This window comes from Hyperolius riggenbachi, chromosome 9, assembly GCF_040937935.1.
Source record: "Hyperolius riggenbachi isolate aHypRig1 chromosome 9, aHypRig1.pri, whole genome shotgun sequence".
In the NCBI taxonomy this organism is placed as follows: Eukaryota; Metazoa; Chordata; class Amphibia; order Anura; family Hyperoliidae; genus Hyperolius; species Hyperolius riggenbachi.
The window spans coordinates 160,422,940-160,449,762 of NC_090654.1; the positions used below are offsets into that span (position 1 = coordinate 160,422,940).

At 42.6% G+C, this 26,823-nt stretch overlaps 1 protein-coding gene across 8 annotated transcripts in view; it reads left to right on the plus strand.

The window, feature by feature from the left end:
* LOC137532765 (sodium- and chloride-dependent GABA transporter 3) overlaps positions 1–26,823 on the plus strand; it is an 843,944-nt gene that overhangs the window by 681,588 nt on the left and 135,533 nt on the right. For all 8 annotated transcript variants that reach the window (XM_068253626.1, XM_068253628.1, XM_068253630.1 and 5 more), the window contains 3 exons: positions 1,097–1,209; positions 10,502–10,639; positions 24,869–24,971. In XM_068253626.1, coding sequence (XP_068109727.1) covers positions 1,097–1,209; positions 10,502–10,639; positions 24,869–24,971 — 354 coding nt within the window. The remainder of the gene's footprint in view (positions 1–1,096; positions 1,210–10,501; positions 10,640–24,868; positions 24,972–26,823) is intronic.

Below are 26,823 nucleotides of genomic sequence, written 5' to 3' on the forward strand. Positions count from 1 at the left end.
CCCCTGCTTACAATCAACTCAGGTTACAATGTCTCAGAGATACAATCAGAGATGTATTTTATACAAAGGGCTTGATTCACAAAAGGGTGCTAACTAAGTTAGCATGCCTGAAAGCTTTGGGCGTGCTAACAAGGGTGCTAAGCAGTTAGCATGCCCAAAGCTTTTATTAATCGTGCACAAAGTTTAGCGCTGCACAGTGCGCACAAAACGTCACACCGGGTGCCCCTAAAACGTTGCACCATGAGACGTTTCGGGCGCACCCGGTGCAACGTTTTAGGGGCACCGGGTGCAACGTTTTGTGCGCACCATGCAGCGCTAAACTTTGCGTGTGCTAACTTTGCACACAAAACTTTGCTTGTCTTAAAGGTCTTTAGGCGTGCTAAGGGGCTTTTAGGCATGCTAAGTTAGCATTCTTTTGTGAATCAAGGCCAAAATATATAATACTGCTTTTCATTACATATTTTTTGTTGTTAAATGTTAAAGTATTGTACACATTGTTATAAGTAGTTTAAAATGCTTTCAAAACTCATTGAAAACAACCAAAAACATAGTTTACACTATATGTCCAAATGCAGAGTTGTCCAAAAATAAAGCACATATCCATATTTCCCTATCTATAACATAGGGCTCAACTTACAAGCAAATTCAGCTTACAAACAATCTCCCAGAGTTAAACCTGATTGTAAGTAGGGGTCCACCTAAATATAGCACTGGCAGCTTTACAGAGTATATAGTCTTGTCACTAACTGTCCCTCAAAAGGGTAAACAATTTTTATCCCTACCAGAGTCATATTTCCATCATAGTCTAGGGCCAATTTAGGGGAAGCCAATTCACATATCTGTATGATTTTGGGATGTGACCTATGCAGACACGAGGACAACAACATTAAAAATGTGTGAAGATAGTGCCATGGGGGAAATTCAGACCAGGGACACAGTGCTGCAAGTCAAGAGTGCTATCCACTATGCCACTGTGCCATGATTATTTATTTTTTAATTTATGTTTTGTCCTTCTTGCTCAGGTTTGTGACAGATTTGATTTAATTTGTTGAAATCATCCACTCTTATTGAGATAACTATTGTCTATGTTTTTCAGGTCCTGGCCTTGCATTTATTGCTTACCCAAAAGCTGTTACCATGATGCCTTTGGCCCCATTGTGGGCAGGTTTGTTTTTCATGATGCTTATTTTCCTTGGACTTGACAGCCAGGTATTAAAATAAAATCTATTAATAAACAATTCTACTACCAATTTTACTCTTAAAATGGATAACACTGAATAAACACAGAACTATATCCGTTTTAAGAGTAGAATTGCACTTTTAATATGACAGTAGGTGACAAATGGGTCTCAAATGTCACCACATAATTGTGTTTGTATGTGTTTGTTGTGTTCTCAGAAGTGATGTTTTTTTGTTAGAAAAGTTACAATAATGTTATTTCTTACTGTGCATATGTGTACATTTTACCCCTGAGAACACTGTAAATTGAGAATGAATGTATTATTTTGGCTTTGCTTGCTGTTATGGCTGCAATTCCAGTTTCAGGCTAATTTACACTTGCACATATGTCCAGAAACTTTAAACAATGGTGGTGGTGAGGTGTGTGTGTGTGTGTGTGTGTGTGTGTGTGTGTGTGTGTGTGTGTGTGTGTGTTTGTGTGTGTGTGTGTGTGTGGGGGGGGGGTTAAGGAATCACTTTAAAGTACACATTGGCTCAGAAATGGTGGCATTCCCCTTTAAAATATTGGCATAACACATAGAACACATAAAACACATAAGATCGATATTAGGTTACCAACAAGGCATTTCTGATATTGAAGTATAAAAAAAGCACCATTACACCAATTAGATGCAAGTATTCACATCATAACCTGGAGTTGGGGGAGTGGGGTAGCTAGGAAGCCAGACAGATTAGAGGTAAGTCAGTGGACAATTTGGTGTTGTCACACACTGTCCATCAGTGTACATCCTGTGTTTTCACTGTCGTGATTCAGCACTGTCGCTGCCTGACTTTCTAGTCTATTCAGAAATCCTCAAAAATTTACTGAGGCGCCAAGCAGAATAAAATGTGTTAAAACAGTATAAAATGGGGGGGGGGGGGGGGGGGGGGTATTAGTAGACTTACCTCCCCAAGGAAGACATGACAGTAGTGTATCATAAAAAAAAAAAATTATTCTTACTCCAACAATTCTGCAACGTGTTTCATGGGTCTAAAGCCCACTTCCCCAGGCAAGATACAATAAGGAGCAGCTGAACAATGTCAAAAGTGTGTGTAATGCCTCTGGGTTTTGACATTGTTCAGCTGCTCCTTATTGTACCTTGCCGGAGGAAGCGGGTTTTTGACCCGTGAAACGCATTGCAGAGTTGTTGGAGTGGATGGGTGTGATCACCCTTTTCCTGTCTATGGAGAGTGACTTTTTAGCCTGAGCGGGGACAGGCTTGTATCCCCCCAAGCGCTACTAGTGGTTGCCTAACTCTGGCAACCCATACTTGTAAGTATACCATTGATCTTCAAGTCATTATCCAATTTTTATCAATAATACATTATTGGAGCCCTCAATTTTTTCTTTTGTCTTTACATATTCAGAAATCCTAATCAATTCTGAACCATGGGACATACAGTGGTGTGAAAAACTATTTGCCCCCTTCCTGATTTCTTATTCTTTTGCATGTTTGTCACACTTAAATGTTTCTGCTCATCAAAAACCGTTAACTATTAGTCAAAGATAACATAATTGAACACATGCAGTTTTAAATAACGATTTTTATTATTTAGTGAGAAAAAAAACCTCCAAATCTACATGGCCCTGTGTGAAAAAGTGATTGCCCCCCTTGTTAAAAAATAACTTAACTGTGGTTTATCACACCTGAGTTCAATTTCTGTAGTCACCCCCGGGCCTGATTACTGCCACACCTGTTTCAATCAAGAAATCACTTAAATTGGAGCTATCGGACACAGAGTAGTAGATCAAAAGCACCTCAAAAGCTAGACATGCCAAGATACAAAGAAATTCAATAACACATGAGAACAAAAGTACTGTAATTGAGATCTATCAGTCTGGTAAAGGTTATAAAGCCATTCCTAAAGCTTCGGGACTCCAGCGAACCACAGTGAGAGCCATTATCCACCAATGGCAAAAACATGGAACAGTGATGAACCTTCCCAGGAGTGGCCGGCAGACCAAAATTACCCCAAGAGCGCAGACAAAACTCATCCGAGAGCTCACAAAAGACCCCAGGACAACATCTAAATAACTGCAGGCCTCACTTGCCTCAATTAAGGTCAGTGTTAACGACTCCACCATAAGAAAGAGACTGGGCAAAAAGGCCTGCATGGCAGATATCCAAGGCGCAAACCACTTTTAAGCAAAAAGAACATTAAGGCTCGTCTCAATTTTGCTTAAAAACATCTCAATGATTGCCAAGACTTTTGGGAAAATACCTTGTGGACCTACAAGACAAAAGTTAAACTTTTTGGAAGGTGCGTGTCCCGTGTTACATCTGGCGTAGAAGAAACACAGCATTTCAGCAAAAGAACATCATACCAACAGTAAAATATGGTGGTGGTAGTGTGATGGTCTGGGGTTGTTTTGCTGCTTTACGACCTGGAAGGCTTGCTGTGATAGATGGAACCATGAATTCTACTGTCTACCATAAAAATCCTGAAGGAGAATGTCCGGCCATCTGTTCGTCAACTCAAGCTGAAGCGATCTTGGGTGCTGCAGCAGGACAATGACCCAAAACACACCAGCAAATCCACCTCTGAATAGCTGAAGAAAAACAAAATGAAGACTTTAGAGTGGCCTAGTCAAAGTCCTGACCTGAATACTATTCAGATGTTGTGGCATGACCTTAAAAAGGCGGTTCATGCTAGAAAACCCTCAAATAAAGCTGAATGACAACAATTCTGCAAAGATGAGTGGGCCAAAATTCCTCCAGAGCACTGTAAAAGACTCATTGCAAGTTATCGCAAATGCTTGATTGCAGTTATTGCTGCTAAGGGTGGTCCAACCAGTTATTAGGTTCAGGGGGCAATTTCTTTTTCACACAGGGCCATGTAGGTTTTGAGGTTTTTTTTCTCACTAAATAATAAAAACCATCATTTAAAACTGCATTTTGTGTTCAATTATGTTATCTTTGACTAATAGTTAATGGTTTTTAATGAGCAGAAACATTTAAGTGTGATAAACATGCAAAAAAATAAGAAATCAGGAAGGGGCAAATAGTTTTTCACACCACTGTAAGTTTCTCATCATGCCCATGTGTATAGTAACCCTCTTTTCCACATACAGTTCCTGCTACAACATACCCCATGCCATGATCTGTGTAACCTTTGCAGAAATCCATCCCTGTATTACCTGAAAATTTAATCAGTCATAACTAAGAAACACACATACTGGGGCGTGGCCACGGCGGAGACCAGGAAGGTGGTGTGAAGCCTGAGCTCCCGGTTCGGCTCCTTCTAAAACGGCCCAAAGCAGTGCAAATCTCTAGCAGATCGGCGAAAATGCAGGAGGGAATGGACACCGACACAGGCTCCTCCAACAAGAGGAAACAGGACGCCCTAAAACCAAAGAAACTCACAGATTTCTTCACGGAGTGCCCGCAGCGCTCCACGAGGAGGAACCAAGATGGCGCCGCTCCTCCATCTCAGAATCAGCTCCCGGTGCGCCCGGACAACACAAGGGGAAGCAGATGCAGTGATTCCGTAGAAGGTGACGACTCCTACAACCTCTCCGCGTTACCTCCGGAACACTGCACGGAGGTATCACCGTCCAACAGCCCTGCAAGTTCACGCCTCCGCCTGGATGACGGCGCCCACAGCACAAACAAGGTAGGCCTGAACACGCACTCTCCCTCAGGCACTGTAGCAGCCTCCTCCGACATCTCAGCATTCCCAGCGACAGATCAGCCAGCCTCACAGGAGTACATCAAAGAACTCCTCTTATCCTTCAGATCAGCACTCATGGCAGATCTATCAACCATTCACACATCACTGCAGAAGGACATTGATGATTTAGGTCACAGAGTCGATTTAACAGAAAATAAGATTACTGATATAGTGAGACAGCATAACCTTATGGTAGACACCTCAGAGCAGAACACCAATGACATCAAATGGCTTAAAACTAAAGCATCAGACCTGGAGGACTGTTCCAGATGCAATAATCTTAAACTAAGAGGAATTCCAGAATCCATCTCATCTGGAGAACTGAGAGGTTATGTTACATCTCTGGCAAAAGCAGCACTGCCTTAAGCAACAATGATTGAGCTCACTATAGACAGAGTCCATCGCCTACAAAAACCCGCACATCTCCCAGAAAACATACCTAGAGATGTCATTGTCCGTTTCCTATTTTATCAAATAAAAGAGAACTTAATGATAGCTTTAAGAAAAAATGGCACATTGCCAGACCCCTTTTCTAAAATCTCACTCTACTCAGATCTTTCCCAAATCACTCTGCAGAACAGGAGAGCACTAAAACCTCTCTCAAAAGCCCTGAGAGATGCTCAAATCATCTACAAATGGGGATTCCCCACCAAGCTGATTTTCTCAGTACACAGCAAGCAATATAACATCACTACACCAGAGTCTGGTATGACCCTCCTCAAACAGCTGAAAATCCAGATACAAGGAAATATGACCATCAACACTGAACCCACCTCTCAACAGAAGAATCCCTTCTCCTCCCCAAAAGCTCCTTGATCAAGCACATAAGAAACATGGAGCCGAACCAGGCCACTACTGTTTACTACCAGCCTATACAATATGTGTTTAAGCACTATGCAATACTGCTATTGCGTTGCCCCGATAAATGATGTAGAAGTTGAACTTATTTCTACACTTACTTTACTAAAGTTTTTATGTTATCGTTCATGTGCTGTTTATATGTTGTTGTTCAACTGGTACCTCATCTCACAATTTTGTAATGAAATGCAAAATATTGCTAAACTATATATAGAATCCTGTTATTTAGACCACTATATACTAACATCAAACCTACACTATGATCGAGATGGCCCATGATGCTTCCCTAAAGTTTCAATCAATCAATGTACGGGGTCTAAACTCTGCCTTTAAACGGAGACTAATGTGGTCAGATGCAAAATCACAAGGAATCCATATCCTCATGGCGCAAGAAACTCACTTACTAAATAATGATACTGAATATTGTTTATCCTCCGACTACCCAACTATATTCCATAGTACAATCAACAACAAAAAAAGGGGGGTACTATTAGCATTCCGCAAGGATATTAAAGTAGTACCTGTTTCGGTAACTATTGATGAAGGGGGCAGAAACATAATATTTGTAGGTCAGATTAATGACCAAACCTATACTATAGTATCTCTTTATGCACCCAACACCTCCCAAAAACAATTTTTACAAAAATTACTATCTAAAATGGAGAAAGTCAAACAAGATTATCTTTTGATAGGGGGAGATTTTAATGCCTGTATATCTAAAATAGATTCTTCTGCTAAAAAAACGCTCACCTCATCCTTTTGGAGAAAATCCTGAAATGGAATAACTTATTAGATCCTTGGAGAATCCTCCACAGAACCGAGAAAGACTACTTACACTATTCCTCGGTACATCGAACACATTCACGTATTGACTTCTTTCTTACAGACAAAATTCTTCTACAATCTGTAACAGATACCAAAATAGGCAATATAACGTGGTCAGATCTCTATCAGAAATACTTCCTTTACCAAGAAACCACACTCCTGGAGACAGAATTACTCTATCTTAACTAGCCCCACCTATAAACCCATCTTTGCAAACCACTTACAAGAATACTTTGATAATAACTCTACACCTAACATTAAAAATCACATAATTTGGTCGGCACATAAAGCCTACATGAGGGGCCTGTATATCCAACAATGTGCCAAATTAAAAAGAGAAAGACAACAGACCTACTCAAACTTATTATCTCAGATACAAACACTTGAAAAGTCCCACAAAAAAAACCAAGACTCATCGGTAAATAACCAACTTTACCATCTAAGACAGGAATTGAGAAATCTCCTCTTATACCAATATGAAGCCAATATGAGGAAACTAAACGCTACCAGATACTCTAGCAGTAACAAAGCAGGAAAATCTCTCGCGAGACTCATAAAATACAGAAACGCCAGGTCAATGATACATTCACTAATACATCCAAACACAAAAGCTAAAATCATGAACCCTAAATTTATAGCAAATGCCTTTGCAGATTATTACACCCAACTGTACAACCTCCAAAATGATACTAACACGGCCCAACCGACCCCCACTCTAATCAATGACTTTCTCTCCTCTATAGAACTACCCACACTTAAATCAGATCAAATAGAAGGATTAAACACACCATTCTCCACGCTAGAAATAACTAAAGCTATTAAATCCTTAAAAAAAAATAAAGCCCCAGGCCCAGATGGCTTTATAAATGAATAGTATATGTACTCCCATATACTAACTCCTATTTTAAAAGACCTATTCAACGACTTCATGTCAGGTACCCCTATACCCAAAGAATATTTACAGGCCACAATCACTGTAATACCCAAACCGGGAAAAGACCAACAACATCCCAATAACTATAGACCTATCTCCCTTCTGAACACTGACACGAAATTATACTCCAAACTGATTGCAAATAGATTAATGCATATAACACCAAACTTACTATTACCTGACCAAGTAGGTTTCACGAAGGGTAGACAGGCGCCAGACCGAACAAGGAGAATGTTAAGCTTACTGAGACACATAGAGCTCTGTCGAACGCCTTCAGTGCTCCTCACCTTAGATGCCGAGAAGGCGTTTGACAGAGTTCATTGGGGTTTTTTAAGAGCCACTCTCCACAAATTCGGGTTCCAAGGCCCAATATTAACAGCCATAATGGCACTATACACCAACCCCTCGGCCAGGGTTAACGCTGCAGGTTTTTTATCTGAGATCTTCGATATCTCGAATGGAACCCGCCAAGGATGTCCTCTTTCCCCCATTATATTTGTTCTTTTGATGGAGACCTTAGCACAAAAAATAAGAACTACACCTGAAATACAAGGAATTTCTATAGGAAGCAAATCATACGTGATTAGCCTTTTTGCAGATGATGTTGCTTTGGTAATATCAAATCCTCTAGAATCACTACAACATCTACTCACAGTTCTAACATCTTTCTATGAAGCATCATATTACAAATTGAATCAAACTAAATCATACATCTTAGGATTAAACATACCGCCAAAACTTAGAGACTCCATATCTCGTAGTTTTGTATTTCCCTGGGCGGAAGAATCAGTACAGTACCTGGGGGTCCGTTTGACACCGAAGGTCTCAGATATATTCAAACAAAACTATATACCATTACTTACAACTCTTAGAAATGAACTGAAATCACTCTCCAAATTTTACCTGTCATGGTCAGGTAGATTGGCCTCCTTCAAAATGTTCTCACTACCCAAAATTCTCTATATATTTCGTACACTGCCAGTGCCCATTAAGAATGCATATTTCCTAGACCTAAAGACAACTATAAATAATTTTATCTGGGGAGGACGCAAACCAAGAATTGCCTACAACACTATGACTCTACCTAAACAACAAGGGGGTATTGGTCTCCCAAACCTAGGAATGTACTACCATGCATGTATCCTCGACTTTGCAAAAGCTTGGTGGTCAAACTCTAAAGAAAAAAAATGGGTTTCGCTAGAACAAGGTATAATGAAAGTGTGCCCGAGAGACTTACTCTCTAGCATACTGTTGGGAAATAAACTGCCCAAACACTCCTTTCCAACAGTAGCTGCCACAATACTATCCTGGGAAATCTTCTTAAAATATACTCCACATGAAGGTATTTATACCCAACCCAGAATTCCTATCACAACTTTACAGGTAATGATCCCAGATATCAATACTTTACCTATGAGAGAGGCAGGTCTGATGAATCTAAATTACTTATATAACGAACATAAAATCAAATCCTTTGCAGATCTAAAGACAAAATAAGATCTTCCAGAAACTTACCAATTCACATACCAAATAATTACCAGTTTTCTAAAATCTAACAAAACAATTATCCCAGAAATAAACAGTCAGGTCCTCACAATGCTAAACTCCCCCTTTCCAATGACTGGAGGAATAAAACTATGGTACAACGAACTCATATCCACTAATTTATCTCCCATTGATAAGTACGTCAAAACATGGTCATATGACCTTAATATGACTCTAACCACCACTCAAATAATCTCTTCAATGAAGAGAATAGCACAATTTTCCAAATGTAATTCCCACTGGGAACAATAAATAAAGATACTCACACGTTGGTATATAACACCTAGAAAACTAGCAACATTCACAACCACCTCTTCACCTACATGTTGGAAATGCTCAGCTCACATAGGAACACTAATGCACATGTTATGGGAATGTCCACTCGTTTCTGACCTATGGAAATTGGTAGAACAATACATAAGACAGCAGTTAATACCTTTATTTTCCTTCTCACCACAACTAGCATTATTATGTATAGATATAGATAAAATCGATTCTAAATATCGAATGCAGATCTGTCATATAATCATGGCAACCCAATGCACAATAACGAGCAATTGGAAATCCACGGATAAGTTAGACTTTACCTCTCTCATAGCACTATACAAGCGCAATATAACAATGGAGAAGTATCTTAGACCAGAAATGTTTTATTAGCAGCTAACTACATAAAACTAGTTAAGTAAATAACAAAACAATATAGTGGGAAAAATAATCAACAAGTTATGATAAACAAATGTGTAGATGAGGTCATGTTTTATGGTTTATGTTTATGTCTATAAATGTGTTATAGTTCAATCCAATCCAATATTTCCTTTATGATATAAGAATGCTACAATCCAAATACAAGCGGATCCTCTTATGCGTCTATATACCAAACGTTTCCACACCAAGCATCCAAGGATTACGATGTCACTCTCAACTACATACAACAGGGATTTAAACGATCACCAAATAATCCACAGATTGTCAAAACACTTGATATATCCTCGCCAACACAGACTAAATACAGGACCAAAGTTTGGAACAATAATACTAAACCTAACTGCAGCACCCTCGATTGACAGGTCTATTGACCACTGAGCCGATCAAACACAACAGCTGGGTACTGAGTCACCAACCAGTCAGCCAAACCTGGTTAGCAATTGACTGGATGTGGTCCTCTTGCCTAGCAAGATCCAAACGATAGCACTGATAATGTAAAAGTTTTAACAAATATGGACTAATGTTTTGAATGTAAAAATCCTCAGGAGCACTGTCTGTTTATATAAAAACACTTGGATGATTATACCATACCATTGCAACCTGTTATTATAATATGCTTGTAATACTTTTGAAACAATAAAAATTTATTGTTAAAAAAAAAAAGAAACACACATACTGAATTTTAACTTTTCCAAGGCTACAAACTAAAGCTAATGTCATTTATTATATGTATATTTTTTTCAGTTTGTGTGCGTTGAAAGTTTGGTAACAGCTGTAGTAGACATGTATCCCAAAATTTTCCGAAGAGGCTACAGGAGAGAATTATTGATCCTAGCACTTTCTATTGCATCCTTCCTTATTGGACTTATCATGTTAACCGAGGTGAGATTGTTAAAATGAATGTTTACAGCAGTATCATTTAAACATTTTGTATTTCATGTTGACACAATAAAAGCATCAAAACAAATTGTTAGTGTTCAGAAAATATGTGGGGATGGCCTGTACAGATCTTGCAGGGCTGGATGGCCTAGGCAACTCTCTAGGTATATGTTGAATGCAATTACAGAATATATTTGTTATAACTCAGAAGACTGCTCTCATTGGCAAATGCACCAGTGGTTGGCACAGGCTCTCCCATGGCAAGAAATCTAGGTGGGCACTGTTTTCCACCACAGCACCACCCTCAATGCCTGATAGCCTGATAGAATGACACCCCCGGAGATCGAGAAAACAAGCTAGTCTGCACTTGGCAGTTAACTTCGAGCTGCTGATTAGAAGTGAGAGCTGGCAACTAGGTGAATTCAATAAAAAAGACAAGTGGGAAGAAAGGCTAGGTTGTTAAACAGACTAGGGTCAGTACAGGCAACAGACAAAACAAAGTTAAGATTAAAACTTAGGTTGGTAACAAGGACACAAGGACAAATGAGGTGAAGGCAACCGAGGTCATAGGGAAATTAGAAATTAATCAACAAAGCTTTATAAATGACCAAAACTGGTCAGAACTGTACCACCTGCCACAGAACAGAGTTGGTTTAGCACCACTTCCTGCACATGAGCAATTGGTTATGCATGACATGACAGTCTAACACACTCAAGATATGACACACTTATGATTATAAGTCAGAAAGATTGGCAAATATCACACAGTAAGGTTGATGCACTAAAATGTGGCAGTGTAAAAATAATAATGACACCCATAATGTAAGCTGTGGTAACTATAGGAGGTAAAGTAAAAGGTATGACGTGAGATTAACAATAACTACAATGGGATTATAGTTAATAAGATATAGAAGACCAGAAACGGAAGATGTAGAGTGGGGATGGAGGAGTGGGTGACAAGGAGTGTGAGTGAAGAAAGGAGGGAAGGGAAAGTGAGACAATAAATACATATAAAGACTACACCAAAAAGTGACTAGCACATTCTAACCAATACAGAGAACTCCAATATTGTTGCAAAAAATAAAAAAAATGCCTAGTGTTCTTCCTCCACTTCAGTGATGAGCAAAAATGCAAATATTCTTTTCGCCGAATTTTCGCGAAAATAAATACTATTTTCGTTTCGAAAGGCGAAAATTCGCCGAATATTTTCGCATTAATTTTCGCCTAAAGTCCGTTTTTTTCGTGTTGAATATCTAAGCCTCCTTACAAGCTAGAATCACCAAATTTGCAGGGTATATTAAGGAGATATGTGGGTACAAGAGGAAAAAAGAAATTTTTCAAAAAGACCTTATAGTTTTTGAGAAAATCGATTTTAAAGTGTCAAAGGAAAAAGTATACATTTAAATGCAGTAAATGAGAGTTACTGTAGCAAACCTAGCAGTAGTGTAAATTTACTAATAGCAAAAGAAAGGGCCAAGTGTAAGTGCCATGGGCTAAGTGCAAAGGGCCACGTGCCAAGTGCAAAGGGCCAAGTGCAAAGGGCCAAGTGCAAGTGCAAAGAGCCAAGGGTCAAATGAAAAGGGCCAAGTGCAAAGGGCCAAGAGCGAAGGGCCCTTGGCTCTTGGCCCTTTGCCTTTTCACTTGGTCCTTTTCATTTGAAACTTGGCCCTTTGCACTTGCACTTGGCCCTTTGCACTTGGCCCTTTGCCTTTGCACTTGCACTTGACCCTTTGCACTTGGCCCATTGCACTTGCACTTGGCCCTTTGCACTTGCACTTGGCCCTTTGCCTTTGCACTTGGCTCTTTGCACTTGCAATTGGTCCTTTGCCTTTGCACTTGGCCCTTTGCCTTTGCACTTGGCCCTTTGCACTTGGCCCTTTGCACTTAGCCCTTTGTACTTTATACTGGTTGAACTCGATGGACATATGTCTTTTTTCAACCAAAATAACTATGTAACTATGTAACTTGGCCCTTTGCACTTGGCCCTTTGAACCTGCACTTGGCCCTTTGCACTTGGCCCTTTGCCTTTGCACTAGGTCCTTTGCACTTGGCCCTTTGCACTTGGCCCTTTGCACTCGGCCCTTTGCACTTGCACTTGGCCCTTTGCACTCGGCCCTTTGCACTTGCAATTGGCCCTTTGCACTTGGCCCTTTGCCCTTGGCCCTTTGCCCTTGCACTTGGCCCTTTGCACTTGGCCCTTTGCCCTTGCACTTGGCCCTTTGCACTTGGCACTTGGCAGTTTGCACTTGGCAGTTGGCCCTTTCTTTTGCTATTAGTACATTTACACTACCTCTAGGTTTGCTTAAGTAACTGTCATTTACTGCATTTAAATGTATACTTTTTTCCTTTGAAACTTTAAAATCGATGTTCTCAAAAACTATAAAGTCTTTTTGAAACATTTCTTTTTCCTCTTGTACCCACATATCTCTTTAATATACCCTGCAAATTTGGTGATTCTAGCTTTTAAGGGGGCTTAGATATTCAACGCGAAAAAAACGGACATTAGGCGAAAATTAATGCGAAAATATCATTGCGAAATTTCGTCTTTTGAAGCGAAAATAGTACTTATTTTCGCGAAAATTCGGCGAAATCGAAAATGGGATTTTCGATGCGAAAATGGCTTTGGCGAAAATTCGCAAGCAACACTGCTCCACTTTTGTGCCTGTTTTAATGCCTACTTATAACACCTATGCCACTTGTCTCAAGCCACAGACTGAGCAAGCTCAGAGATTGAATCCGGAAGCAGACTTAATTACACCTGTTCTAGCTAACTTCTCCCACTGATTGTTCCCAGCTGCAATTCAAGTTGGGGGGGAAAAATGTACGTTTAAAAAATGACACCTGCTGATTCTCTGATCCAAGAAGGTAGAATTTAAAAGTATTTCTGCATGACTTTGTTTTTCTAGGCCAGAGCTACATTTTGGGCTATAAAATAGATGCTCATGAGACCAGTAAGCATAATTCTCTGGAGATTGCTACACAGCAAGGGTTACCCTGATCTAATTCAGCATTGCATTCTCCCACCCTGGAATTAGACCTTGCACAAAGGATAAAGTTCTATTTATGTTTTATTCCCTTTTATTTTTATAAGCAAATGTCTTGTGTGTCATTGTCACTTTTACTGTTGTTTTTGTAAATATTATTTTGTATATATTATTTCTGCATTTGTTTCATATTTTTGAAATATGAAATCTTCATTTAATAGGTTAGCCTTCTATGCACTAAACAGAGAATTCGCATCTCCTAGAGAGAGACTGTAGAGTATTGTGTTACAGATCAGTGCCGTATTGAATGTTAAGTTGTTTCATTACTACCTGTTTGAAATTGCATCTTATGTGGGGTTCGCATAGTTTAAGCCTAAAGCTGTAGCTGACCTAAGACAAATGCAGGTGCAGACTGGCCGGGGGGGAGAGGGAAGTTTTCCTTCCAAGCCTCTGCCTTCTTACATAACGAGGGCCGGGGGCAGCACTTCCATTACAGCTGCTGGCCAAGCTGAGATCAATCACAGCACCACGGCCGCTATTAAGCCCCGTCCCCAGCCATTAAGCCCCACCACCAACCATGAGTAGTGGCACTCTTGCTGTTTGAAGGAGTCCAGGATTGGGTAAGAGCTCCTCCCTGCTCCTCCCCAATCCTCCCACCTTTAGGCTTGCCTTTGTCCTGGCTGGCTGATGTCTGTGTGGTCGAAACTCCACCCACCACCCTGGAGCTTTCTGATTGGGCCAGCTGAGGATGCTGTACACAGGCCAGTGCTGGTGAGGAGACCATGGCTGCACCCGTGCAAGGAAAAGAAAAGATGAGAAGGTATTACTGAGTGTGTGCAAGTCTGTGTGTGTGTGTGTTGTGTGTGCGTGTGTGTGTTTGGCTGTGTGGTCGTTAATGATATAATCCAGATAATCCAGTGAAGGATCAATCTGCAGTATAATTAATCAGAAATGATTGGTCATGTCTACTAACAGCCAAAAACTCACTGACCAATGCAATCAGATTGTTGGGATTGATCCATTTTTCAGATAGATCCCATCAATCTGATTTAATTGGTTACAAGATTTTGGCTGTGAGTGGTCACAGACAATAATTTTTAATGGATTGTACCCCCAGAAACGATCAATCCTCTGCTGGATTGTATAGTTAATGGCCATCTTTGAGGTGCCCATTAACAATACAATGCCACAATTTCGATTGGTCTGATTGATTGGAAAAGATCAGTTGGACTCACTAACAGATGAAAAACTGCTAACCAATCCTATCATATTGATGAAAATGATCTGCTTTTTGGATCGATCACATCAATCTAAATGGATAGCAGTTTTCCATTTGTTAGTTGGTCCAACCAATAATTTCCAATCAATCATAACAATCGAATCAGATTATCGATAGTCTTGGGATTCTATCGTTGGGCTCTGTTGTGTGTGTCTCCATGTTTTGGGCAAACTGTAAAAGGGTTGGGGCTGTACATGTGAAAATGGCCACTGAAGACAGCTGTAAGTAGAATTTCGGTAAATTATCAATATTGTACTGGGTAATTACAATAGAAAAAAGAACCCCCCCCCCCGAAACGCGCAAGCCTCTATTAAATGGTGAAACCAAAATGGGGTGCATAATTCTGGGAATATGCATGCACATCAAAAATGTGTATCCAGACTTTGCTTCAAATCACTGTTATTTTGAAAAAACACAGCACTGCATTACCAAAATTGTAAAACTAATTTTGGTATTGCAGTGTTGTGTTTTTTCAAAATAAAAGTAAACGGTCATTTGAAGCAAAGTCTGGATACAATTTTGGGGGGTAATTACAATAGAAGAATATTAATAATCTTTACCAATAGTCTTCCATGGCCTAACCTTGCTGTTACACAAGCCCTCCCACTCAAATACTGAACCCTAACCGACCCCATCCACTGATGTTTAACCCTAAAGAGCGCCCTTCCACCAAAGCCTAACCCTAAGACCCCCACCGATGCACATGGTGATGCCTAACCCTACCCGCCGGGGTAATATGGGCACCCATATTACAGGTAATTTGTACACATGAGGCACCAAAATTACCAGTAGTAGCCGCTAATTGCTGCTAGGTGTGAGTATGCTATACTCCGCGCATCAAACCGGACTACACCTCCCAACATGCATCTCAAGATGTGTGAGCACATGAACCCTACCGGGAAGCTCAGAATTACCATTCAAGCTGTGGTCACTGGTCAGGAGAGAAGATGGAGGCTGCAGACTGGGGCGTGGGCCAGAGGATCGACATCACATAGTTAAGTAATGGTGCTCCCTCTGACCCCCGCATCTCCAGCGGTATGCCACAATACTAACCTTCCTTATGGGAGTTTTAAGAATTAAAGGACTAGTACTCAGTTCCCTTTAAGGCTCGTGCACACGTCCAACAAATCTGCCCGTCTGTTGCCGGAATTTGGTCTGTTGGACGACAATTAGGCATGTGTATGGGTGGGACAAATAGATGAGCGACTGATAACAGGTCGTTTACTCAATCCATCCAACAAATCTACTCACACAACTGTTGGGCTGATATCGTGCAGTTGGACCCGTGTGTACAAGTCATTTGAACAATGTGCGCTTGTATTGAATCTGTCCATGTCATGCAGTCAGTCATTCCACTTTGGCCCACAGTATGCAAATGAGTTGGTCATTTAGTTGGTTGATGCGTGAAAAATACAAGTCGCGAAAACTGTTGGTTGTGGGATTGGTCGTGTTGTGGAGCTGGTTATGCACTTTGTTGGATGTGTGTATGAGCATTTTACAGCATATACATTTGCACACAAGAAAGATTTTGGCTGGGGTTGCCGTGAAAGGGCCTGTAGGTTTTGTTTTCCCCACAGGCCAAAAGGTCCCTCTCCTCTCCTGGATACATAAACACCTGCCTGAGTGCTTGCAACTAGACAACAGTGCATGACATTGTTAATGCCATAGACTGGGACAGATTTCCTTTAAGTGCAGAAATTTGTGTGTGTATGGTGTCTAGCATATTCATTTACAGACAACTGCTAGTGGTGGCTGAGTCTTGTAAGGTGCGGTTAAAGGCAACAGTCTTGCTTTAACCTTAAATAAGGCTGCTCCTTCTCTTTATTTGGTCAAAAACTGTTAGGTTCTGTCTCTGCAGGCTTGCCGTGGTGCCTGGTTGCTGACATATCTTTTCTCCGGCTCAATTTACCTGACTAAATATGTCACCTAAGACATAGGCTGAAGTGTCAATCTGGAATACAAACCATCAGCTGAAGTCCAGAGCCTGCAGTGATGGAAGGCTGGCTAGTGCCCTCTATAAAGCTGTAAATGACTGTTCACATTCAGGCATCCAGATGATCTGCCTGGGCAGCTTCTTTTTTGTGAGATCTGTCAATGGCTTTACCAGGGCACTGTAATTTAGGACAAACTTTCTGTAGTACCCAGCAGTTCCCAGAAGAACTGGATCTGTTTCTTTGTTTTGGGGTTTGGCCTAGACACAATGGCATCCCCTTTCCCAATCTCTGGATTAACTACTCCTCCCCACCACCCCATGCCCTAGGTACTGTACCTGTTTCCTACCTATCTGACATTTATTTGGCTTGACTTTCAGTTCGGCTGTGATAATTTGTCCCAGGACCTGTGAAAGCTGTGCTAAGTGGTCTTCCCAGGTGGCACTGATCATTAGAATGTCACCTATGTTATAAACTGTTCTAATCACCTTTTTCCGGCACCAGCAACTTCTTATAGTTGCGTCTCACAGACTGTGAGATAACTTGACTCTCAACACAGCAAGCAGGAGATAGACTTTCTCAGGCTTCTTCAATATTCACGTTATTTATTCAGGAAACATATATACAGATATAGTCCATCATATCCTGGCAAAGCAGATTACCATGTTGCGTTACAGCTGCGTGAGTACCTTCCTGCTGAAGGTACCCAGGTCTTCTTGTATCTACTCTACGTTACACTAGACTACCTATGTACAGCATACATTATATCAGATTACAGAAAGGAATGAACATACTTAGAGGTCCCAGTCAGCATTGCGAGCTAGTGTGAAAGTAAGGAGCAGAGTGAGCTCCCATCGCTCACTCCTGGTTTAATACCGACTAGGAAAGAGTTAAATATGACATCATCTTCGCCATCCCCTAGATCAGACTATTGGTGGACCCACTTGTGGTGTCATCATACACCCCTACTCGATTAATATTAAATGAGGCATTTGACCTACATGCAGGAATGTGGATATTTACAAAACATGGCTGATGTTTATTGTTCTAGTGGCGGTACATGCCCAGGTCAGGGAGACCTGTGGCCTTGTCCACAGAACAGCTTTTTGGTATGTTCTAGTTCTGCTGACAGAACTGGAGATTCTCTCTCTAAGAGAAAATCCCTTAAAGGGCAGGTTTGCTCCTCAAGCCTTTTTGACTAACTCAGTCCAAATAACTGAGGCCTACTTAAATTGTAACAATCCCCCCCTAAAAAGGCTTGACCCGCAGATCCCAGCTTCTGAACCTAACCGTACCTGGTTTCTTTCCTTTATGTTTCACTTTTCGATGTTCGTGCTCACACAACTTCTCTGCTCTCGGCGGTTATCCCTGGAAGAGAGAGAGCAAGACCTCTTGGTCTTCCTGTAACCAGGCTCTCTGGGGAGGCCCTACTTCTAAATCCCTCTATACCACATGCTCAGCATTTGCGTCACTTGCGTATCACTCACAAACTTGCATGACCACAGAAAAGTGAAACTCGTTTGTTTGTTACTCAATGGAGCAGTGCCAGGTGCCTTCTAAAAGAGCGCCTTTATACAATCAGCTCCATCACCGGTACTACTAAACCTATACCCGTAACCCTGTATATCCCTTAATTTAAAAATATTGGTTCATGAGATTGTTTATGAGGCACCAATCTCTGGACCAGGTTAATTTGTTTTACGTAATTTTAACACGCAACCTCACCTGGATAATGTTGCCTAAAGTTGTCATCTCCATCCAGACGAGCAGTGGGTGTAGAAAGAACTTTGGAACTGCAGAGGCCCAGTCCGAGGGTCCCTGGAACATCGCCGGAACCCTTTTCCACCAGGTCAGACTGGAATTCACCTGCCTATTTTTGTGTTCTACCTCGTTAAGATCACCTGTATCATGGTGAAATCTTACCTCTAACTTAGTGTACTGTTTGTTTAACCGTTGTATCAACGTGTGGTCATCTTGGATCAACCCCTGTTCCCCTTTGTCCCATGTCGTGTTCTCTTTTAGGATGGGAACTACCCGTGAAACTTTGACCTTTAGAGTTCTCTTAACAATTTGAGAAACAACGTCATCCAACCTGGATGACTGGATCCATATGGGATCTCCACTCACACAATATGTTCCCCTTGGAAAATCCCCATTATCGGAACAATTATGAGAATATACCTTGAATGTATCATTAGACACTATGTTAAAAAAACAAGCCTTTCCTTCAGCCACCGGAACTATCGGTTGGGCTTCAGGGTGGATCTTTTGAATGGTAGCCTCGCATTCTGCGTTATGGAGCCTGCAGGCTTCTTCACTAAATTTGACTTGCCCCGGCAAACACAGGTACCTCTGTGAGAATTGCCCGCATGAGGACAACTCTACTCGTTTCACCTCCCCGTCTAGCACCAAAAAAAGTTTGACCTCTCAGGTCATGGTGTAAGACATGTGTTGAGGTGGGAACTAAGGAAGTGGCGGTGCCTAAAGGAATGTTGCACCATTTCCATTTGTTCACCCAAACATCTTGAAGCTTCTATGCAAAAGATCCTTCTCCAGAAAAATCGATATACCTCCCCTTGTCCAATCTCAGTTGGACAGGATCTTTAAGCATCTCCCTGACAAAATATGTCCCCAACTGTCCTGATTGGACCTCTTCCCCCCTTATGTCCTGAGGCACACTATGTACCAGAGGTTGGGAAGACTGTACTCTCTGCAATCTTTCAATTAAGAGTACCTCTTCACTTACCCAACTAGCCTGAGGATAAGCGGCTGCATATGGACTGTGTACTGTAGTCCCCTGCTGTGACCCGTGTAGTGTGAATGGGGTTCCCTGTGTTGGCTTTCCCTCCCCCGGGACCGCTCTCCCCACCCTCTTTGTCACCTGGAAATGTGGCTTGATCTCGATTTTTACTTCTTGTTTCGAGAACCACCAACCCTCGGCTTTCCAGCCTTTACGTGTGTATAGTTGTTTCAGAGGCCCTCTCTGTTGGTAGTTCCAGAGGGTGATGTTGTCCCCTGCATCTCTCTGGTAGGAGAATTGACGCCTCCTGCTCATTCCTCTCCAATCTGGAACCATCTCACTCTGCATAACCAAGACAAGGTACCCCTGAATCACACACTCCACCTTTTGCATGTACCCATTGTACTGCAATGTACCTTTTAACCAAACTTTGGATCGGTGCATCGATTCTGGGAGTGTGGCATTCAATAGCAGATTTACACTGCCATTCAATTCCCACTGCCCGCACACATGACCCTTTAGACCTTTCACCCACATTGTGCCATGAAATTTGTTTTCTCCTGGCACAAGTGCTCTTTTCCTCCATCCCTGCTTGGTCCATCTGTGCCAAGCGGAGGGAGGTGTGAAAGGATTAGTACCTTGGTCACTAAACATTAACATGCTTGGGCCTTGCATTCTCATTAACCCCTTATTATACATAAGAATGTCCTCTCTTCATTCTCCTAGGACGAAATGGCAACCTAGGATCACCATCAGCACGGTACTCTTCATTATAAAAGCACCACCTTGGGATAGAAAAACATTAGCAATTTGCACTATGCTTTGCTCAGTCAGTTTTTTTAGACGTTTTCCGATCTCAGGAATCTCGTGTTTTAGTCTCTTTCCAATTTCAGGAATCTCGTGTTTTAGTCTCTTTCCAATTTCAGGAATCTCGTTGTTCTTCAACCTCAGATTGGCATCTGGAACCTTTCGCTTATCCGACTGACATCTCCATCTTTGCTGCCAGCACTGCAGCTGTCTCGAGTTCATATTGCCAAACTCCTGAAATCGAAATACAAACAAATCAATTCTTATTAATGATTTGGGATTCGCCCTGCGGCTTGTACTCTGTACACTTTAACTTGATCAATATATGCCGTAATTGATCTCGTTGCTTTATGGTTCTCATGAACTCTGTTTACGCTTATTGGTAGATTGGAGTTACAACCTCTCTCCCCTACCTAAGTACTATCCTCAGTACTTACCTGTTTAAATTATGCTCCCGCGGACTTCACCTTTGGAAGCTCTCACCTCATTGCAAGCTCTCACCACCCCCCCCCCCCCTTCTGTACATACGTGGCCGTCGTATGCACAGAGTATGGATGCCACACACCTGTTGCTGCTTTGCAGGTTAGCCTGCAATGCTCTTACTCATTTTCGCATTTACTTACCTAGAACTTCATTGCGATACCAGCTCTGCTAGAAGTTCTGTGTGTTGTACCCTCTGATCAATGTTTGCCGCGCCACTACCCTCATACTACCAAAAAAAAACGGCCGCCTCCCTGTAGGAAGGAGCACTCTGCACTTAAACTACACAGGGTGCAGGGCTAAGCATTCCAGCGTCAAATGCCTGTATACAGATCCCTGAATGCCCACTTGGTAGGTAGTCGCATGGCAGACACCATACTGATACACTGTCACTCTGTAAATGGCAATTCTATCATCTGTATAATTGCCCCATGAACTGCTACCAGTTCTGTTCTGTGCTAAACTGAATCAGAGCTGGAGAAAAGAAGAGAAAGAAAAAAAATATATATATTTTTGACCAATCGGTGGGCGAGGAAAAACGCGCTAACAGCCCAGCAATGACTTCTTTGTCAATCTCTGGTCCTGTCCCTGACACAAAAAACCCCCTGAAAAAAACACTCTGCAGTCGCAGCGAGTACACCTGGATTGGTCAACTCCTATCTTTCTCTCTTTTCCCTTCCCCCTCTCCAACTCTGCAGTCACCACACCCCCCCTTCTGTACATACGCGGGAAAGTGTCTGTACTGTGTTGCTTATGGGATTATTCCTTTAAGTGAGGCACCTTAAAGTGCGGTGCGGCATGTGTTCCCAATAGAGATAGGGGGGACCCCTATCTCTATTGGGAACACATGCCGCACCGCACTTTAAGGTGCCTCACTTAAAGGAATAATCCCATAAGCAACACAGTACAGACACTTTTCTGATCTGCGCTGCACCGTGTCTCCCTGCACCTAGCTGGGAAACACTTCCTATCCGTGACCCTGCAATTTGCTTGGCTCACGTATGCGGACACTCCCTGTGCCCAGACTTCTTCTGAGGAAATCACCTGGAAGCCGAGAAACTCAGTAGAATCTCTCTTCTATCCCCACTCTGAACCCCCCCTCCCACCAGCTGCTTCCGTGCACGGCGCCTTGTGCACAGCTGTGACCTGGGACGTGGGATCCCCCCCAGCACATCCTCCCCCCTGCCATCGGGGTTTCTCGCCCCCTCCCCTCCTGATACATCATGCAGATGGGAGTGGCTTTCTCAGAAACCCGACGCCATGTTGAATCATAGCATGCCAGCCAAGATGGCTGCTATGTCAGTCCCCCATAGCAACCACTTAATCCTATGCACCTTTAGAAAAAAACAGTTAGAACATACAAGGCATATGCACACTAAACATTTCATATATATTTCTCGGATACCTGAAAAAACAGACACAGCAGTGTGTGAAATTTCCTATCTCCTTCCCAGAAAAAAAACGCAAATCATCTTTGACATGTAGATGGAGGAAAAAAAACATGCACCCAACCCCGTGCACTCAAACGCTTCCCACAGAACTTCGATCTTATGACGGCTGCAAAAAAACATCCTGAACAGAAGGAATTATCCACAACTACACCGAAACTTTACTCATATCATAAACCTTTGCCTGGAATGCGGAGTGACAGAACCTGAACAAATCTTCCAGCTGTTAGCAGATATCCGCGGACACAAACCTTAACCGTGCTTCCCCCCAATCTGTAGAGAGGGGGGTGGGAGGATGCACTGTATTGGCCCCCCTTCTCACTAAACCTACGCTCTGCGATCCGCAAGAAAAAACCAATAAAACCCATGACACGGAATTATGCTGAGATTACAGAAACATCACATAGCACTAACTAACTAATAGCACTGACCTGGAACCAGTTTTCCCACTATTCTGGGCTCTCGTTATACCAACTTTTTCTCTTCATTTCACCCTCCACCTGCTCTCCTCACCATCCACCATCTGCGTGACAGAGCACGAGAGAAAAACAAACACCGCTGGCCTCCCTCCCAGCCCAGAACTGCACAGAGAGAAACAGAAACTGTATACGCTATAACTGCTAGCTGCTACCAGCATAACACAGAAAAATAACACACAGCTGGGAAAAAAACACTGTTAACATATAACAGACCACAAACATTGCTACAAAACCAAATAAACAAAACGCTATACTTGCCTGGCTCTACAGACTTGTACCGACTTCCAATCCGATCAGCTGATGGCAAGTTTTTTTCCACGAGTCGATGGACCTCGGTGAGCGTTTACTGAGCGTTCTCTCAGCGGATTCTCCGGTCCCGAAGGTAACTTGCTCAAAAACTCTGCCTGGGATACCTCACCACGGAATCCTTTGTTCAGCTAGATTGCGTGTACATCACAACCCAAATAAAACAGGTCCATGACTCGCCGCTGATCATCATTCGGATTGCAGTCCATGTGTTGGCCACTCTAGCAGCCTCCCACACACCACTTATCCTCTTGATAAGCTTTCCAGTCCGCGTCAACTCCGCTTGTGTCGCTCTGGAATATCTTGAAAACTTCGGCCCCTGGCCCCTGTCTGCCTGTTTTGCAAGGCAGTGAAGGGGGGTTTCAGCACCACTTTTATAAACTGTTCTAATCACCTTTTTCCGGCACCAGCAACTTCTTATAGTTGTGTCTCACAGACTGTGAGATAACTTGACTCTCAACACAGCAAGCAGGAGATCGACTTTCTCAGGCTTCTTCAATATTCACGTTATTTATTCAGGAAACATATATACAGATATAGTCCATCATATCCTGGCAAAGCAGATTACCATGTTGCGTTACAGCTGCGTGAGTACCTTCCTGCTGAAGGTACCCAGGTCTTCTTGTATCTACTCTACGTTACACTAGACTACCTATGTACAGCATACATTATATCAGATTACAGAAAGGAATGAACATACTTAGAGGTCCCAGTCAGCATTGCGAGCTAGTGTGAAAGTAAGGAGCAGAGTGAGCTCCCATCGCTCACTCCCGGTTTAATACCGACTAGGAAAGAGTTAAATATGACATCATCTTCGCCATCCCCTAGATCAGACTATTGGTGGACCCACTTGTGGTGTCATCATACACCCCTACTCGATTAATATTCAATGAGGCATTTGACCTACATGCAGGAATGTGGATATTTACAAAACATGGCTGATGTTTATTGTTCTAGTGGCGGTACATGCCCAGGTCAGGGAGACCTGTGGCCTTGTCCACAGAACAGCTTCTTGGTATGTTCTAGTTCTGCTGACAGAACTGGATATTCTCTCTCTAAGAGAAAATCCCTTAAAGGGCAGGTCTGCTCCTCAAGCCTTTTTGACTAACTCAGTCCAAATAACTGAGGCCTACTTAAATTATAACAACCTAGGTAGGCGACAGTGCAGTGTTACAATCCTTTCAGTAGACCATTTTTAGACCCTTTTGAAAATGGCTGGAGTTGCAGATGAATGTCTGTTAAACAAGGTGTGTATTGAGATCTGCAGATATCATAGACTATGAATGCATTTTGCAGGAACTGACCTTTTGCAGGAACAGATCTTTTGCAGATACTGATCTTTTGAATGTGTACAGCATCTTTGTGCACAGCATCTTGCAAAGATTTTATCTGATGGGGAGTTCAGCTCAATAGAATAGGCTGTGTAGGTATGGCTCTCATACTACATGGTAGGGGCTAAAATTGGTCTGTGATCTTGCCTTTTCCAAACACTTTTATCTCAAGTGTGTATGTTGCATTGCTTTGTACAGTGCCATGGGATGTGTTGGCACATGTGTTATAAATCAATAATAATTTAACTACATTGCTCCCTAGTCCCTAGCAGCTGACCATTTTCCAAGGCAAGATATCTTATTAATCATGGGAGGTTTGGGAAGCATGGGAAATATAAATATACATGTTAAATGCTGTGTTTTGTTTAAACATCATCGAAAAAAAAAACTTGCTTATGCACATATAAGTTGTTACCATTACATTTTTCTTCTTTTTCTTTTTTTCAGGGTGGAATGTATGTCTTTCAGCTTTTTGACTCTTATGCAGCTAGTGGAATGTGCCTTCTATTTGTTGCAGTGTTTGAGTGCATCTGCATAGGATGGATTTATGGTAAGTAAAATTACATGGTCATTTCAGGGGCTTCATTAAAGGATATCCGAGGTGAAAATAAACTGATGAGTAAAACAATTGTATGTATCCTCCTTCTCCTGAAAATGACTTTTTAAGATATCCCACAGTTGTTTTTTGTTTTGTTTTTATATTTAAATCTAGTTTTTAAGTTTTTATTGTTTCATTGTCTCTGCTCAATGACACCTTCATTGAAGTATGCCAGAGCTCAAACCTATGAATTATTGACCCTTTTTATTTCTTTCCTGCTCTCAGAAGCCATTTACTGACAGGAAAGTGTTTTATGGCTGTAATTCCCTATCAATGAGGGTTATGCTATAGTCTGACCCAGTCCGATGCGGTTTTGACCCGGACAGAAACTCTTACTTGCATACCTGAATAGTAACTCTTTCGGGCAGAGAAAGAAAAAAAGGAACACAGCATAGTTATCTGTGTGCTTGGCACTGTACATACACATGTCTATCTCATCATGTTGCATGTCACCTTTGTTGTCCTTTAACCACTTCCCGACCGCCTAACGCACAGAGGCGGCCGGGAAGTGAAGCCCTGAAGGACCGGCTCACCCACAGAGGCGGCGGTCCTTCTAAGGGCATGGGCGGAGCGATCGCGTCATCCGTGACGCGATCCTCCGCCCGGGATCGTTACTCGGGCATTTTGTCTCCGCTCGCCGGCCACTTAGCAGAGCCGGCGAGCGGAGGAATCCGCATAATTGCCCAATCAGGGAGTATAAGGCACTTTGTTAGGTAAACAAAGTGCCTTATACGTGCTTCCTCCTCGCCTCGTGGTCTCATTGTTGCAGAGACCACTAGCGAGGAGGAAGCACATTGTAAGTAGCCAGCACACGTGGTTTTTTTTGCCCACAGAGTCCCTGATCTACCACCCCAGGCCTCATACCCCCCCTGATCACCCCAGCAGACCCCTGCCCAGCACCCTTGCACCCCTGCAAAACCCCCACCCCCCCACCTGCCACTAACTAGCGACGCTGCCCTTTAGTTTAGGTCCCTAACTGCCACCTAATCACCCCTGATCCCCCCCCCCTACCTTTAGATCACCCCCAGACCCCATCCCAGACTACCCCCCTGTATACTGTATACATCTGTATACAGCTACCTTATCCCCTGATCCCCCTCTGATCCCCCTCTGATCACCTGTCTATCACCTGTCCATCACCCCTTAGCACCCCCACCCATCAGAGCAGACCCTAACTGCCCCGCGGGGGTAACCGATCACCTGCCCAGGCCCTCGATTGCCCTCATACCCCCCTTCTGATTACATCCCCTGCTCTTTGTTTACATCTGTCCTCCCCAGCGATCACTAACTGATCTGCGATCAGTAGCCCCCTGTGTCTGCCTCTCATCAGATCAGGACTCAGTCTGCCCCGTGCAGGCTCCTGATCAACCCCCCACCCCCTCAAATTGCCCTCAGACCCCCCCCTAATCACCGTCCAAGTGCATTGTATTTGACTGTGCTGCGCTTGTATTCGATTGTGCTGCGCTTGTATTCGATTGTGCTGTAATTGTATTTGATTGTCCCGTGATCGGCTTCGATTGCCCCGTGATTGTTTGATTGCCTGAGACCCCACTTCCCACCACACCCAACCCCACCCCCCACCCCCCCACCACCTTCCGAGTGCATCAGATTTGCTTGTGCTGTGATTGGAGTCGATTGTGCTGTAATTGTATTTGATTGTCCCGTGATCGACTTCGATTGCCCCGTGATTGTTTGATTGCCTGAGACCCCACTTCCCGCCACACCCAATCCCACCCTCCCCCCATCACCTTCCGAGTGCATCAGATTTGCTTGTGCTGCGCTTGTATTCGATTGTGCTGTAATT